The sequence below is a fragment of the Anomaloglossus baeobatrachus genome, chromosome 4, assembly GCF_048569485.1.
Source record: "Anomaloglossus baeobatrachus isolate aAnoBae1 chromosome 4, aAnoBae1.hap1, whole genome shotgun sequence".
In the NCBI taxonomy this organism is placed as follows: domain Eukaryota; kingdom Metazoa; phylum Chordata; class Amphibia; order Anura; family Aromobatidae; genus Anomaloglossus; species Anomaloglossus baeobatrachus.
In genome coordinates, this window is record NC_134356.1 from 487,410,552 (window position 1) to 487,425,339 (window position 14,788).

General features: G+C 42.6%; 1 protein-coding gene across 1 annotated transcript in view; it reads left to right on the plus strand.

Annotated features, from left to right (window-relative positions):
* The window catches only part of WDR72 (WD repeat domain 72), a 426,854-nt gene that overhangs the window by 55,008 nt on the left and 357,058 nt on the right, over window positions 1-14,788 (plus strand). The window contains exons 6-8 of the mRNA XM_075342738.1: window positions 3,861-3,980; window positions 9,624-9,769; window positions 10,130-10,223. Of these exons, the coding sequence (XP_075198853.1) occupies window positions 3,861-3,980; window positions 9,624-9,769; window positions 10,130-10,223 (360 nt within the window). The remainder of the gene's footprint in view (window positions 1-3,860; window positions 3,981-9,623; window positions 9,770-10,129; window positions 10,224-14,788) is intronic.

The following is a 14,788-nucleotide window of genomic DNA, read 5'->3' on the forward strand; positions in this document are numbered from 1 at the left end:
ACTATATAGTAGTGTAGTGGTGTAGTATAATACAGGTGTATATAGGGGTGTAGTGGTGTAGTATAATACAGGTGTATATAGGGGTGTAGTGGTGTAGTATAATACAGGTGTATATAGGGGTGTAGTATAATACAGGTGTATATAGGGGTGTAGTGGTGTAGTATAATACAGGTGTATATAGGGGTGTAGTATAATACTACACCCCTATATACACCTGTATTGTTCTACACCCCTATATACACCAGTATTATACTACACCACTACACCCCTATATACACCTGTATTATACTACACCCCTATATACACCTGTATAATACAGGTGTATATAGGGGTGTAGTGCTGTAGTATAATACAGGTGTAGTATATAGGTGTGTAGTATAATAGTGGTGTAGTATAATACAGGTGTATATAGGGGTGTAGTATAATACAGGTGTATATAGGGGTGTAGTATAATACAGGTGTATATAGGGGTGTAGTATAATACAGGTGTATATAGGGGTGTAGTATAATACAGGTGTATATAGGGGTGTAGTATAATACAGGTGTATATAGGGGTGTAGTATATTACAGGTGTATATAGGGGTGTAGTGATGTAGTATATTACAGATGTATATAGGGGTGTAGTGATGTAGTATATAGTGGTATAGTATATAGAGGTGTAGTTTATTACAGGTGTCGTGTATAGGGATGTATATTACAGGTGTATTATGTGGCGGGTGTAGTGATGTAGTATATGGAGATTGTGTGTCATTGTGTGTATGTGTATATATATTATATACACACACAGTATATATGCGTTTGTATGTATGTATATATATACATATATATATATATATATATATATATATATATATATATAGTAGAACCGAGTTAATTATATTAGTTCGGCCCTCTAAAACCATCCCAACTTCTCATGCGGCCCCATGGGAAAATTAATTCCCCACCCCTGATCTAATTGGTCAAAAAGGAAGAAGCCACTGCCTCTCTGGTACAAAAACTATAAAATGGGTTAAACTCCAAAAAGTCCAATCCTCTTCCCCTCCAACGATAGAAACTGAGAGACTTGTGGTCTATAAAATATATTTACAGTTTTTGGTAAACTTTAGATTTAGATTCAACATACAGTATAGTCAAATAAGGTATGGGAAAAGACCTAAATCAAAATACATATAGTCCCATAAAAATAATATATTTTATTAGTATACGTTAAAATCACCAAAACCAGTGACAATTAATAAACATAACACGCATGTATGATAAGAATCATACATGAAGAAACTGGAAGAAATGTCTCCCAAAAAAGTCATTACCTAACCACAGGGTGGACCCTAGGCAATATGTTACCCCCACCTCGACGTCTGATCCTCCTTACTGATGACACTACAGGGCGAATCGAAAAAGGCAGGTAAGGTATGGTCCATATAATTTGGAAACACATCTCCCAGAGGTTATATATTATACTTAGCTTCTTATCTTTATGATGCAGCAGATGATCAAAAATAGCGAGAATCCAGGTGGTTTCTTATTGATGAGCTAGGGTCCATCCTGTAGTATCCATAATTCGGACCAGAAAAATTCTTCCAATACACATGGGAAAATTGCTTCGACGCGATTCCCCGAGATCGGTTCATCAGGAGGCTCCCACAATGATCACTTAATCAAAGACAAGCAAGCCCGAGGTTCGGCAATAAATTAGGATGTAAAGCGTGCCTGTATCTCAAGGGTATACGTCAACAGAATGCCTGATACCCACACCCTGTCCTCCAGCAGAGACAGTCATAATGAATCATCTAAAATTCAAACACGTGTGCTCAAGCCCTCTTGTGCTCCCTTACTGAGGCTTCCCTGGTTCCCTGACTTTTCTAGGTTTACGTGCCTTGTCCATTGATGTGTTATGCCAGCTTGTGAGCGCTGCAGCCAATCACAGGCTTTAGTAGTCACAACATCAACACATCTTTGCTGGTGTTTACACTTATTTCTAGTTTCTTTTTTTTTGGATTATCTGCAGTGTTTTCTGACAGTTTATCGGCACCACAAATCCACATGAAAATCAGCAAAGAGTGGGGCAGATTTTCTGGAGGATTTATTTTTTACATTTTCAGACACAAGATTTTTTGTGATTATTTCTGCAGATGTCTTAAAAATGTTATAAATACATTGTATCAAACACCATGCCCCTAAAGGGTGCTTTACATGAGACGCTAGATCGTGTGATGCATCGTCGGGGTCACGGTTTTCGTGGCGCACATCAGGCATCGTACACGACGTCGTCTTGTGTGAAACCTCTGAGCGACGCAGTATTGCTCACAAATCGTGAGTCGTGTACTCGTCGCTCAGTTTCATAATATTGTTTATTTTTACTTGTGCCGGTTGTTCATCGTTCCCGTGGCAGCACACATCGCTCCGTGTGACACCACGGGAGCGATGAACTCCGCTTACCTGCGTCCCACGGCTCCCGCCGGCTATGAGGAAGGAAGGAGGTGGGCGGTATGTTTACATCCCGCTCATCTCCGCCCCTCCGCTTCTATTGACCGGTGTCTGTGTGACGTTGCTGTGACGCCGAACGTCCCTCCCCATTCAGGAACTGGACATTCGCCGCCCACAGCGAGGTCGCTCAGCAGGTAAGTGCGTGTGACGGGGGTTTCACAACTTTGTGCGACACGGGCAGCGATTTGCCCGTGACGCACAAACGACGGGGGCGGGTACGATCGATAGTGAAATCGCACAATCGGTCGTCCCGTGTAAAGCAGTCTTAAGTCTATAGAGTCCACAATACATGCTACTCATTATTAATAAGGATGACCGAATACCTCAAATATTCGGCTTCGCGAATATTCGACGAATACCTCGCCGCTATGCAAATATTCGATGCGCAATGTAATGCTATGTGCGCACGTGTGCGTATTGAATACAGTTACGCTGCGTTCTGCACCGCAGCGTAACTGCATGCATCCTGTGTCCCCAGCACAGTCTATGAAGATTGTGCATGAGACGTGCGTACGGGGCGTATTAGAACACAGCGATTCGGCTGCTGCCCGAAGCGTGCGTTCTTAGAAGTGACATGTCACTTTTTTCATGCGCTTTGCATGCTGTCTATAGGGAGAGGCAGCATGTAGAGCGCACAAATTCTGCAGGCACCAGGCGCTTCAGAACGGAGCTTTTCAGCTGCGCTCTGAAGCGAACCTTTTGTGTGCGGTGCAGAGCGCACATGTGCGCACATAGCCTAAATCCATGGGAAGCCCGAATAGTTCCGAATAGTTCTTATTCAGGTTTCCCATAGACATACATTGCGCATCGAATGTTCGCGAATAGTCGAATAGCAGCGACCTATTCAGAAAATATTCGCGAAGCTGAATCTTTGAGGTATTCGATCATCCCTAATTATTAACTGGGTGTTTGGGATTTGTCGGATACTTTACATTGGTTGATGTTTGCCTTTCTCAGTCCATGTCTGGTATGTCTGTGTAGTTAGTTGCAGAGATCTTGATTCCAGCAATGTGTTACTTATCCGCTTCTTAGTGTAATTTTGATAAAATCACTATTTAATCAGCAGTAGATTATCATTAGAGGACTACTTGGCATTCTGCAGGTAGTCCAGCATATTCATGAGCTCTGTATAACTGCTAGATCTGCAGCAGAGAAAATGTTGATTTTATCAAAATGACAACAAACAGCTCAGTGAGTGACATATCTCTGGAATCAGGGTCTCTGTCTCTACATTATGTTGCACCAAGATGGGGGAGCATAAAACTGCTGACAGATTTCCTTTAAATACGTGTGTTGAATTATTACATTGGATATGTATTTGTAATAGCAAACTATAATTTATTATGTTTATATTAATATTTTCTTCAATATAGGAAAAGCTAAATGTGTATGAAACAGAATCAAAATGTTTGGAGATGGCGAATTACTGTGCGGTGCGATTCTGCATGTACACAGAGCGGTTACTGCTGGTGATTTGCTCCAGTTCCTGGAAGGTGCTGATCTTCTTATTATATTGTATGCTTGTCTGACTGTAACAGCATGTGCAGCCTCGAAAATAACTGCTTGAGTTGATATCCATATTTTTCTCACTGTATGGTGATGTTAAATGTGTAAAGTGTCACTTCTGATCTTCATGAAATTATATGGTGAGATAAAAAATGTTTTATCCTGTCTAAAGCTTGGCAACAAAGGATATTCTTCTGTTTAGCACATTGACTGAAAAACTATTTTTTTTTCTTTTCTATGTGGAAGCCCGTAGAAAAATCAAGAAGACTTATAAAGTAATGAAAACATAATCTCATTATGGCCACATACAGTATATCTCAAAAATGAGTACACCCTCTATTTTTGTAATTTTTTTGTTATATCTTTGCATGGGACAACATTGGACATATGACACTTTGATACAATGTAAAATAATCAATGTGCAGCTTGTATAACTGTGTAAATTTGGTGTCCTCTAAATAACTCAACACACAGCCATTAATCACGCCCCCTAATGGAGGGATCCACGCCAAAACGCGCATCTGGTCTCTGGCGCCATTCCAGTGGCTGGGGAACATGCAGACAGGTTGGTTCTTTGTCTTACACTGATATATATCTTTATAATTTTATCGGTATATCATCTACAATATATTTATATGGACCACCAGCACACTAAACAATGCAATATATTTTTGTCCCCCGCCGCTGGTTTGAGGTGCTTTTCTTCTACGGTAGTGTACTCATTGTTATTGTTTGTTAATAGCATTTTAATATATTTCATAAAATGATATTTTATTACCACTTGACTATTTAATGATTCATTTTTTGGTTTGACATGGCTATTGATGTCTAATCTGCTGGCAACAAAAGTGAGTACACCCCTAAGTGAAAATGGACAAATTGTGCCCAGTTATCCATTTTCCCTCCTTGTAGGAAAGAGACTCACTAGTGTTAAAAGGTCTCCGGTGTGAATGAGAAGCAGCTGTATTAACTTTGGTGTTATCGCTTACACATTCTCTTATACTGGTCTCTGGAAGTTAAAAATGGCACCTCATGGCAAAAAATTCTCTGAGGATCCGGAAAACAATTTGTTGCTCTACATAAAGATAGCCTAGGGCATTAAAATATTGCCAACACCCTGAAACTGAGCTGGTGCATGGTTTCCAAGACCATTCAGTGGTTTAACAAGTCAGGTTCCACTCAGAACAGGCCTCATCATGGTCGACCAAAGAAGTTGAGTGCATGTGCTCAGCATCATATCCAGAGGTTGTCTGTTCAAAATAGATGCATTACTGCTGCCAGCATTGCTGTAAAGGTTAAAAAGGTGGGGGGTCAGCCTGTCAGTGCTAAGACCATACACCGCATACTGCATTAAATTGGCTTGCATGGCTGTGATCCCAGAAGCAATCCTCTTCTAAAGCTGATGCACAAGAAAGGCTGCAAACAGTTTGCTGAAGACAAGCAGACTAAAGACATGGATTACTGGAACCATGTCCTGTGGTCTGATGAGATCAAGGTAAACTTATTGATGCTGTCAATAATGTGGCAGCAACCAGGTGATGAGTACAAAGGAAAGTGTGTCTTGCCTAGTGTGACGCCCTGGACTAGTTAGGTCATCCCAGGTAGTCACACACAACACCACACCCCTTCCCGATTAGGTGACATCAGTCAAACTAAAAACCTTGTCACCACCCTCCAGGTTTGATGTCCACACCAGTGGGTGGAGCCAAGCGGTTGGCTCCGCTCATAGAGGAGTTCACAGGCCTGGAGCCGGGGACAACACATACACAATTCAAGTTCACAGTGCAGAGTAGTTTTGACAGTGAGGAGAGAGGTTGTGTCCAAGGGCAGACCTGCGTCCAGGCCTGCCATAGACTGCTCCGGTAGCTGGGTCGGAGCCCAGTCACCCTTGGCAAGGAGGCAGACAGTGGTGGCCGCCTACAGGAGCTGGGATTATAGCCGGTGGAACTGTAGGGACTGGGGTCAGGCGGTGGCCCGCCAGTACTGAACCGGCGGGCGGTGGTGTCCATCCATTCACCACAACCCGTGAGTGGCATCACAAACTTACAACCCAAACCAAACGTCCGCGACCCTGGCCATGGAACTCCTCACCCAAATCCCCGCGTGTAGCGCCAACTCCCTTGCAGAGCAACTAGACCCCCGGGTCCATGACAGGCTCGAGCCACCACCCGCAGTACGAACACGGATTCAAGTGGCTTGGCGGTCACAGCCGAGCCTGCGGGGCGCTACACTAGTCACGCATGATGGTGGGAATGTCATGATATGGGTCTGCATGAGGAGTGCTGCCAGCTGTGGGGAGCAACAGCTCTTTGAGTGAACCATGAATGCCACCATGTACTATGACATACTGAAGCAAAGCATGATTCCCTACCTTCGGAAACTTGGCTGCAAGGCAGTATTCCAACATTTTAACTTCTTCATACTCACCTCCAAGACGATCACTGCCTTGCTAAAGAAACTGAGTGTAAAAGTGCTGGACTGGCCAAGCATGTCTTAAACTCTATTGAGCATCTGTGGGGCGTCCTCAAATGGAAGGTGGATAAGCACAAGGTCTCTAAAATCCACCAACTTAGTGATGTCATCATGGAGGAGTGGAAGAGGATTTCATTAGCTCCTGTGAAGCTCTAGTCAGCTCTATGACCAAGAGAGTTAAGGCAGTTTGAAAATAATGGTGGCCACACAAAATATAGATACTTTGGGCAAAATTTGGCCATTTTCACTTAGGGGTGAACTCATTTTTGTTGCCAGTAGTTTATACATTAATGGCTGTGTGTTAACTTCTTTAGAGGGCACACCAAGTTTACACTGCTATACAAGCTGTACACTGACTACTTTACATTGTACCAAATTGTCATATCTTCAGTGTTTTCCCATAAAAAGAAATAATGAAAAAATTACAAAAATGTGAGGGGTGTACTTACTTTTATGATATACTTTACTTGTCTTCTTCAATTGTCTCTGGTGTTAAAATTAATGTCTCATAAACATTATAATAGTTATTCACAGGATAAGTAATAAATATATGATCACTGGGGGTCCATCTGCTGAGGCCTAGGACACATGGCGAGAAAAACTGTGCAAGTGGAATGCGATAAAAAAAGGCAATCCACTCGGACCAATATTAAACTATGGGACAGCTCCCATGAGCAATTATTTTCTCAGCCCTAATGAGACCAAGAAAGCAGGCCCAGCATGCTGCGAGTGCAATGCGATCCTGTTTCATTCGCATCCATACAAGTCTATGGTGCGAGAGAAAGATCGCATTGCTCTCGCGTTACACCAGTGTAACGCGAGAGCAGTGCGATTCTTGCATCAGCCGGCAACGGAGGAAATAGGGAGATAAATCCCTCCCTCTCCTCCGCAGCACCACCCCCCCTGCAGCTGTGGTCTGATCACACGATCGGACCACAGTAGCAAGACCCTCGCATGACACTCGGCTATAGTATTCAGCACAGATTTAAAACTAAACAATACCCCGAGCACTCTGCTAAGTTGCAGTCGCACAAACAGCCACAAGGACATGGATAATGCAGCACTAAGGCATCACTACACCTTTATTCTGGTGATTGAAGGGGTCTCTGGAGTAAAATCTCCACTAATCATACACTGTATCCCAAATGGAAGTGTTGAGAATAGCATCATATTTCCAAATTGTTTTACCAGAGACTAAATGTTTGATATCTAATTTTTCTATGTTTTATATTGAAGCTGCCTGTTTATTTTTATTCTTTATTTTGAAGTATTTGCTAGTGATGAGCGGATCATTTGTAACTCAAATTTGACAGCTTTGCTGAATTTTCCCCCAATAAATTGAATGTTCCTTATTATGCTCTAGGGTCTCACCAGACCCCAGAACATATTAAATGTAAGGTATAACATGTAATAAATGTAATATCTAAAAGAAAGCAAAAAAACACCCCTTACCTCTCTGGCTACCATGCTACCTGCTGACAGCCATCCGGTCTTCTTCCTTCTGATGTTGTGCAACTTCATCCTCTACACTATAAGCCATGAGTTCCAGCCCAATCAATGCGTGCTGAAAGGTCATGTTGCGATCTTATGACTCAATTTGACTCCCAAGTCTTATGGCAACCGGAAGTCCTGGTCTATAGTGAAGAGGTCGGAGATGCGCTGCATGATGGCGAAAACTGGATTATGGGCATTGAGCAACAAGGTGGCCAAAGAGGTGAGCAGTGAGGTACTATTTGTTTCTCACTTACTAGCCCTAAATGAGTCACCAAAATTGAGTCATTGTTCGAGCTGGCATGGAAATTCGACTCAAACTCAATCTTCCATTAATTGATTTTCTCATCTCTACTAACTGCCTGTAAAAGAATATAACAATCGAGCTTAGGCTATGCACATGATGAAACATATGCAGATATTATTACTCCAGACTTATACTGAAGCGCCAGAAACAGAGTCTAGGGGAAACTATAAGCAGATGGGTAAGGAATTGGCTGAAAATAGGAAACAAAAAGTCGTCATAAAGGGTATATTCTCTAATTGGGCTATAGTCAGCAGTGGTGTACCGCAGGGATCTGTGCTAGGACTGATTCTTTTTAACCTCTTTATTAATGACCTTGTGGATGTGATAGTAAAGTGTCAGTCTTTGCTGACGACACCAAACTATGTATTATATTAAAAACTGACCTTGATAGTACAATATTACAAAATGGTCTGAAAAAGATGTCTGAATGGGCAAATACTTGGCAAATGAGGTTTAATGTTGGTAAATGTAAAGCAGTGCACCTAGGACGGAGTAATCCTATAGCTGCATATACATTAAATGGATGTAAACTCGGGACTACAGAACAGGAGAAGGACTTGGGTATTCTCATTACAAATAAGCTGAGCAGCAGCACTCAATGTCAAGCAGCAGCTGCAAAAGCAAACAAGATTCTAGGGTGTATAAAAAGAGAGATTAGATCCCGTGATCCCAACGTATTGTTACCCCTCTATAAATCACTTGTAAGGCCACATCTGGAATATTGTATCCAGCTGTACATTTTAAAAAGCAGATTCAGAAGTTAAAGTAAGTTCAAAAGCAGACAACTACAAGGAATGGAAGGCCTCCCATATGATGAGAGGTTGAAAAAGTTTGATTTATTTAGCTTAGAAAAAAGACGTCTCAGAGGAGATCTCATTTATATGTATAAATACATGTGTGGTCAATATAAAGGACTGGCACATGACTTATTTCTTCCAAAGACAGTACTAAGGACCAGGGGGCACTCACTGCGAGTGGAAGAAAAGCGATTCCAACAGCTAAATAGGAAAGGGTTCTTTACAGTTAGAGCAGTCAGACTGTGGAATGCCCTACCACAAGAGGTAGTAATGGCAGATACTATAACAGCTTTTAAAAAAGGGCTGGATGATTTCCTCACTACACACAACATTGTTGGTTATAAATGACTTAGGGACAAAATGTATAATTGGTGGAGGAAGGTTGAACTAGATGGACCTAGGTCTTTTTTTTAACTACGTAAAATATTACTCCAATATTCAAATCATATTTGAGGTAAACTATTAATAAGTATTACTACATGCTGTAGCTAAAAGGTTTCCGCTATATCTTGTACTGACCGTAACCTCATAGCCTTCGGTAATACCATTCCCTTTGTTTCCAGGTTTATGACTACTGTGATTTTTCGCTCCTCTGCACTGACGATTGTAAGAGTGGTCAGGTTTTTGCTGGGGGTGAGTTCCTAGCTGCTAATCGACTTATCATCTGGACGCAGGATGGGCACAGCTATATCTACCAGCTGCTGAACAGGTGGGCTCACACAGAAATGGAGTCTGATAAGTCCAGGTACAAAGTAAGCAGTTTGCCAGGGCATTGTACAAAATCCCTGCTTGTCACACTTGATCAAAACCCATAACAAAACCCCTTTGACATCAGAACATTTGGCTTGAGTTTGGCACTCTTCAGTCTTTATGTGAAGCAGCAGGAGATGAAGAAATAAGATTACCCATGTAGAACTTGATTGGGCAGATGGTGCAATGATTTCCAAGAACACAAAAGTAATTAGTTACAATCTTTGCAACTTTTCTTTTGGTGCTAAGAATTTTAACCCCGTCAGTCACCTTTATGTTTGATGTCATTTTAAAGCCTTATGTTGCTTTCTTTTTGCAGTGGCCTTTCTAAAAGTGTATATCCGGTGGATGGAGGATTACTAAAAGAAACAATCACCCCTCACTTGCTGTGCTCCACACGGGTGATGGAGGAGGTATTCTTTTTTATCTTCAAAAGTCCCCTAAATATTTTACTACAATTAGGCTAATTTTAATATATACAAGGGTTAAAGTGCTGCGTATTATGCTGATTTTTTTTTAGGATGTTTGTTTAAAGGTGGCTATAACAGAAGGCTGGTTTCCATAACACAAACACATAGCAGATGACCGTAACTTGCAGCAGAACCACACACCCATAGGAAATATAAAAGAGAAATAGAGGGTTATATACAAAGAAACTGGAATTGCTGAAAACATGTGATCTCTATGACAAAGTAATAACACGCTTTCAATATATAACTGTTAAAGGACATCTGAAGTAGGAAGAAGATAGGGGGTTTAATATCTGAATGGCAGAAACATGTTTAGTGATGATAGAGCCATTATATCTGCTGTGGTGTATATGTGGTGGACCCTTTATAACTAAGCCAGACATGAATGCCCTATAGAACGTTCTCCTGTATAATGGTCACGTTTAATACCAACCAACATATGTAGAGAATAGGAAAGAGATCAATCAGTTGGATACTCAAAGGCTATGTGCGCACGTTGCGTAATTTCATGCGTTTATGCTGCATATTGCACTGCAATGTAAACGCAGGTGTCCTGTGTCCCCAGCATAATCTATGTAGATTGTGCATAATCCATCTGCACGTTGCGTTTAAGAGCGCAGCGATTTGCATGCTGAAATTTTGATCCAAATCGCTGCGCTCAAAAAAGCAACATGTCACTTATTTGGTGCGCTTTGGATGCTGCTCCCAATCTGTCTATGGGAGAGGCAGCTTTCAGAGCGCATGATATCGGCATTTATTCTGCAGACACACTGCATCCATTACACAGTGTTTCTGCAGCGATTCGAAGCGCACATGTGCCGCCCCTGCAGCAGTCGAACTTCTCGGCTCCGGGGTTGCTGTGGCTCGAGGGTCTCCGGACCCGGGGGCTTGCGGCCACTTCAAATGTAAGGGGATATTTACAGGAGATGAATGTTCGTGACACCACCTGCGGGTTGCGGTAAAGGGGAGTACCGCCACTGCCAAAGGGAGTACCGGGGCGGATGGTGTGGGGGCAGCCAGGTGTCAGTCCCTCCGCAGGTAGGGAAGGCCTTGGTCAGTGGGGATTTATTGAATGGGTGGCTTGGCCTTGAAAAGCAGTGTGCAGGGGTCAGATTGCAGTAGTCATGGTGCTGGATCAGGTGGATTAAGCAGACACTCACACAGATGGTAAATCAAAGTCTCTAGGCACCGCAGTCTCTGCGGGGGGAGCTCGTCCAGGTCCCGCTCCCACCAGTGTCACTTGGTAAGTCCGGAGCCCTGCCTCCGTGCACAAATTGATTGACCATTGTGGCCCCTCAGCTTGAAGCTTTCGGGGCTCCGCTACCCGTGTGTATGGCAGCTGTGCTCTTTGTGGCTGGCACTTGAGATTTTAGTGGGTTGTGTATTTTGGAGAACCCTATCCCCCACATTGTGCTGATGCCTCCAATCTCTGAGCTCTTGGTGAAAGTTCATAAAGAGACTCTCCTCCACAGGTTAATTACCAAGGCGCTTGAAGCTCTTCCCTGATCTAGGGTCCTGTACCACGCCATGCTTGGTACCGGTAAGGCGGCTGGGCTTTCTGGTGCCAACAGTCCTAGACTGCGTCTGTTACACTCCTGTCCAATGTTCCTGATACTGGTCCCTGACTCCTGTGGTCCCGGACTACTGTCTGTGACTCAACCTGTTGCCTCCCTGAGAGCTCCAACTCCCCTGCTCCTCACTCTCTGAGGGCTACCACTCAACTCACGTCCTCCCCTCCCACCAGTCTGCCTTACCACCTAGGTGGGCTGCCGTGCTCTAACTTAACAAACCCACTGGTGTGTCTGTCCAGCTTTTGTGTGAGGTGTGGTTGGGATTTGTAGTGCGGATATCAGTGACACTGTTGATGGGAACCTGGAAGCATGGGGGGTAGGTCCTGCACCTTGGGGGACAGGATGCAGTTCCCTGTAGCACCCTGACATAGTCAGGGACGCTACACACATGCACTGCCAAATCGCTGCAGATTTTTCAGCATGGACACGACGCAACGTGCGCACATAGCCTAAAGGCCACTTTACACACAGAGATAAATCTTTGGCAGATCTGTGGTTGCAGTAAAATCATGGACATATTGTTCCATTTGTACACAGCCACAAACCTGGCACTGATAGTCCACAATTTCACTGCAACCACAGATCTGCCGCAGATTTATCTCTGTGTGTAAAGTGGCCTTAAGGGTCTTTCCACACTTAGCTTTGTTCACATCCATATTCAAAGATCCATTTTGAGCCTTTTTCAGCAACTCTATGACTTTTAACATGTAAAATAGTTATATATGTGGCATCTATAAGTTTGTCCACCCCTGGTCAAAATTCGTGTTATTGCGAACAGTTAAGCAAGTTGAAGATGAAATGATCTCTAAATGGCATAAAGTTAAAGATGACCCATTTCCTTTGCATTTTCAGCAAAAAAAAAAAAAGTATTTTCATCTTTTACATTTTAAAAATTACAAAAAATAAAAATTGGGCCGATGCAAAAGTTTGGGCACCCTTGGAGATTTGTGTGCTCAGATAACTTTGACCAAGATTTCAGACCTTATTTAGCCTGTTAGGGTTATAGCTTGTTTACTATCATCATTAGGAAATGCCAGGTGATGCAAATTTCATAGCTTTATAAAAACCAAGCCTCCTTTAACCTTGTGCCAAAAAAACAGCAGCCATGGCTTCTTCTAAGCAGCTGCCTAGCACTCTGAAAATGAAAATGGTGGAGGCCCACAAAGCAGGAGAAAGCTATAAGAAGATAGCAAAGTGTTTTCAAGTGGCCCTTTCCTCAGTTTGAAATGTAATTAAGAAATGTCAGTTACGAGGAAGAGTAGAGGTCAAGATAAGGTCTGGAAAACCAAGCAAAATTTTTGTGAGAGCTGCTCGTAGGATTGCTAGAGAGGCAAATCAGAACCCCTGATTGACTGCAAAAGACCTTCAGGAAGATTTAGCAGACTCTGAAGTTGTGGTACATTGTTCTACTGTTCAGAGACATCTGCAAAAATATGGCCTTCATGGAAGAGTCATCAGAAAAAAAGCTCTCCTGCATTTTTACCATAAAATTCAGCGTCAGAAGTATGCAAAAGAACATCTAAAGAAGATGATGTATTTTGGAATCAAGTCCTGTGAAGCGATGAGGTTATAAAATAACTCTTTGGCCACAATGATTGATGTGGAGAAAAAAAGGACACAGAATTTCAAGAAAAGAGTATCTCATCAACCATTAACCATGGGGGTGGATCAATCATGTGTTGGTGTTCTGCAGCCAATGGCATGGAGAACATTTTACAGGTAGAAAAAAGAATGGATTCAATGAAATTCCAACTAATTCTTAATGCAAACATAATGCTATATGTAAAAAAGCAGAAGTTGAAAAGAGGATGGCTTCCACAAATGGATATTATCCTAAACACATGTGAAAATCCATAATAGACGAATAGAATTGAAAATCTGTGGCTAAACCTCAAAAGAGCAGTGCATGCAAGACGACTCAGGAATCTCACAGAACTGGAAGACTTTTCCAAATAAGAATGGATGAAAATCTCTCAAATAAGAATTCAAACACTTTTGGTTGGCTACAAAAAGGGTTTATAAGCTATGATACTTGCAAAAGGGGGTGCTACTAGGTACTAACATCGTCCTTGGGTCGTCTGATCCCAGGTTACTCAGGAACCCCAGATGAAGCTTGCAAACAAGGAAAGCAACAGTCCAGCTACAAAATAAAATTGAACTTTGCTGTTGGAGCTGGAACAACACATAAGGAATAGATAGCTTTTTGTTTTCACCTTCTGTGTAATGCAGAGGTATACAGTTGATAGTTGCAGAAAATGTCTGGAAATTAACAAATGACATAAGCCCGCTCCTCTGTAGATATCCTAGATCTGTAAAGCGCAGATCAGTATTCTGGCCCTAGGCTGTACTCAGTGTTAATGAATGGACTCCCTCCTATCCGTCTTGTTCCTCCGGCAGCAAAGTTGATCTGATGTCACTATGTGATTTTAGTTATTTTATAAGAATTGCTATCTCTCTCTTATCTCTGCTGAACACACTCTTAAGGGGGCTTTACATGCAGCGACATCGCTAGCAATGTCGCTTGTGAAAGCCCCCGCCCTCGTCGTTTGTGCATCACGGGCAAATCGCTGCCCTTAGCGCACAATATCACTAGGAGCCGTCACACGAACTTACCTGCCTAACGACGTTGCTGGGGCCGGCGAACTGCCTCTTTTCTAGGGGATGATTTTCTGAATTCTCATAGACTTTGCTGGGGAAGGAAATGCATGCAGTTTAGGACCACAAACTGCACGTAAAAACATGGTAAAAACGCAGCGTGCGCACAAGGCCTTAAGGTACTGTCACACATAACGAGATCGCTAGCGAGATCGCAGCTGAGTCACCGTTTTGGTGACGTTAGCGATCTCGTTATGTGTGACACTTACCAGCGATCAGGCCCCTGCTGTGAGATCTCTAGTCGTTGCAGAATGGTCCAGGCCATTTTCTTCAAAGGCGATG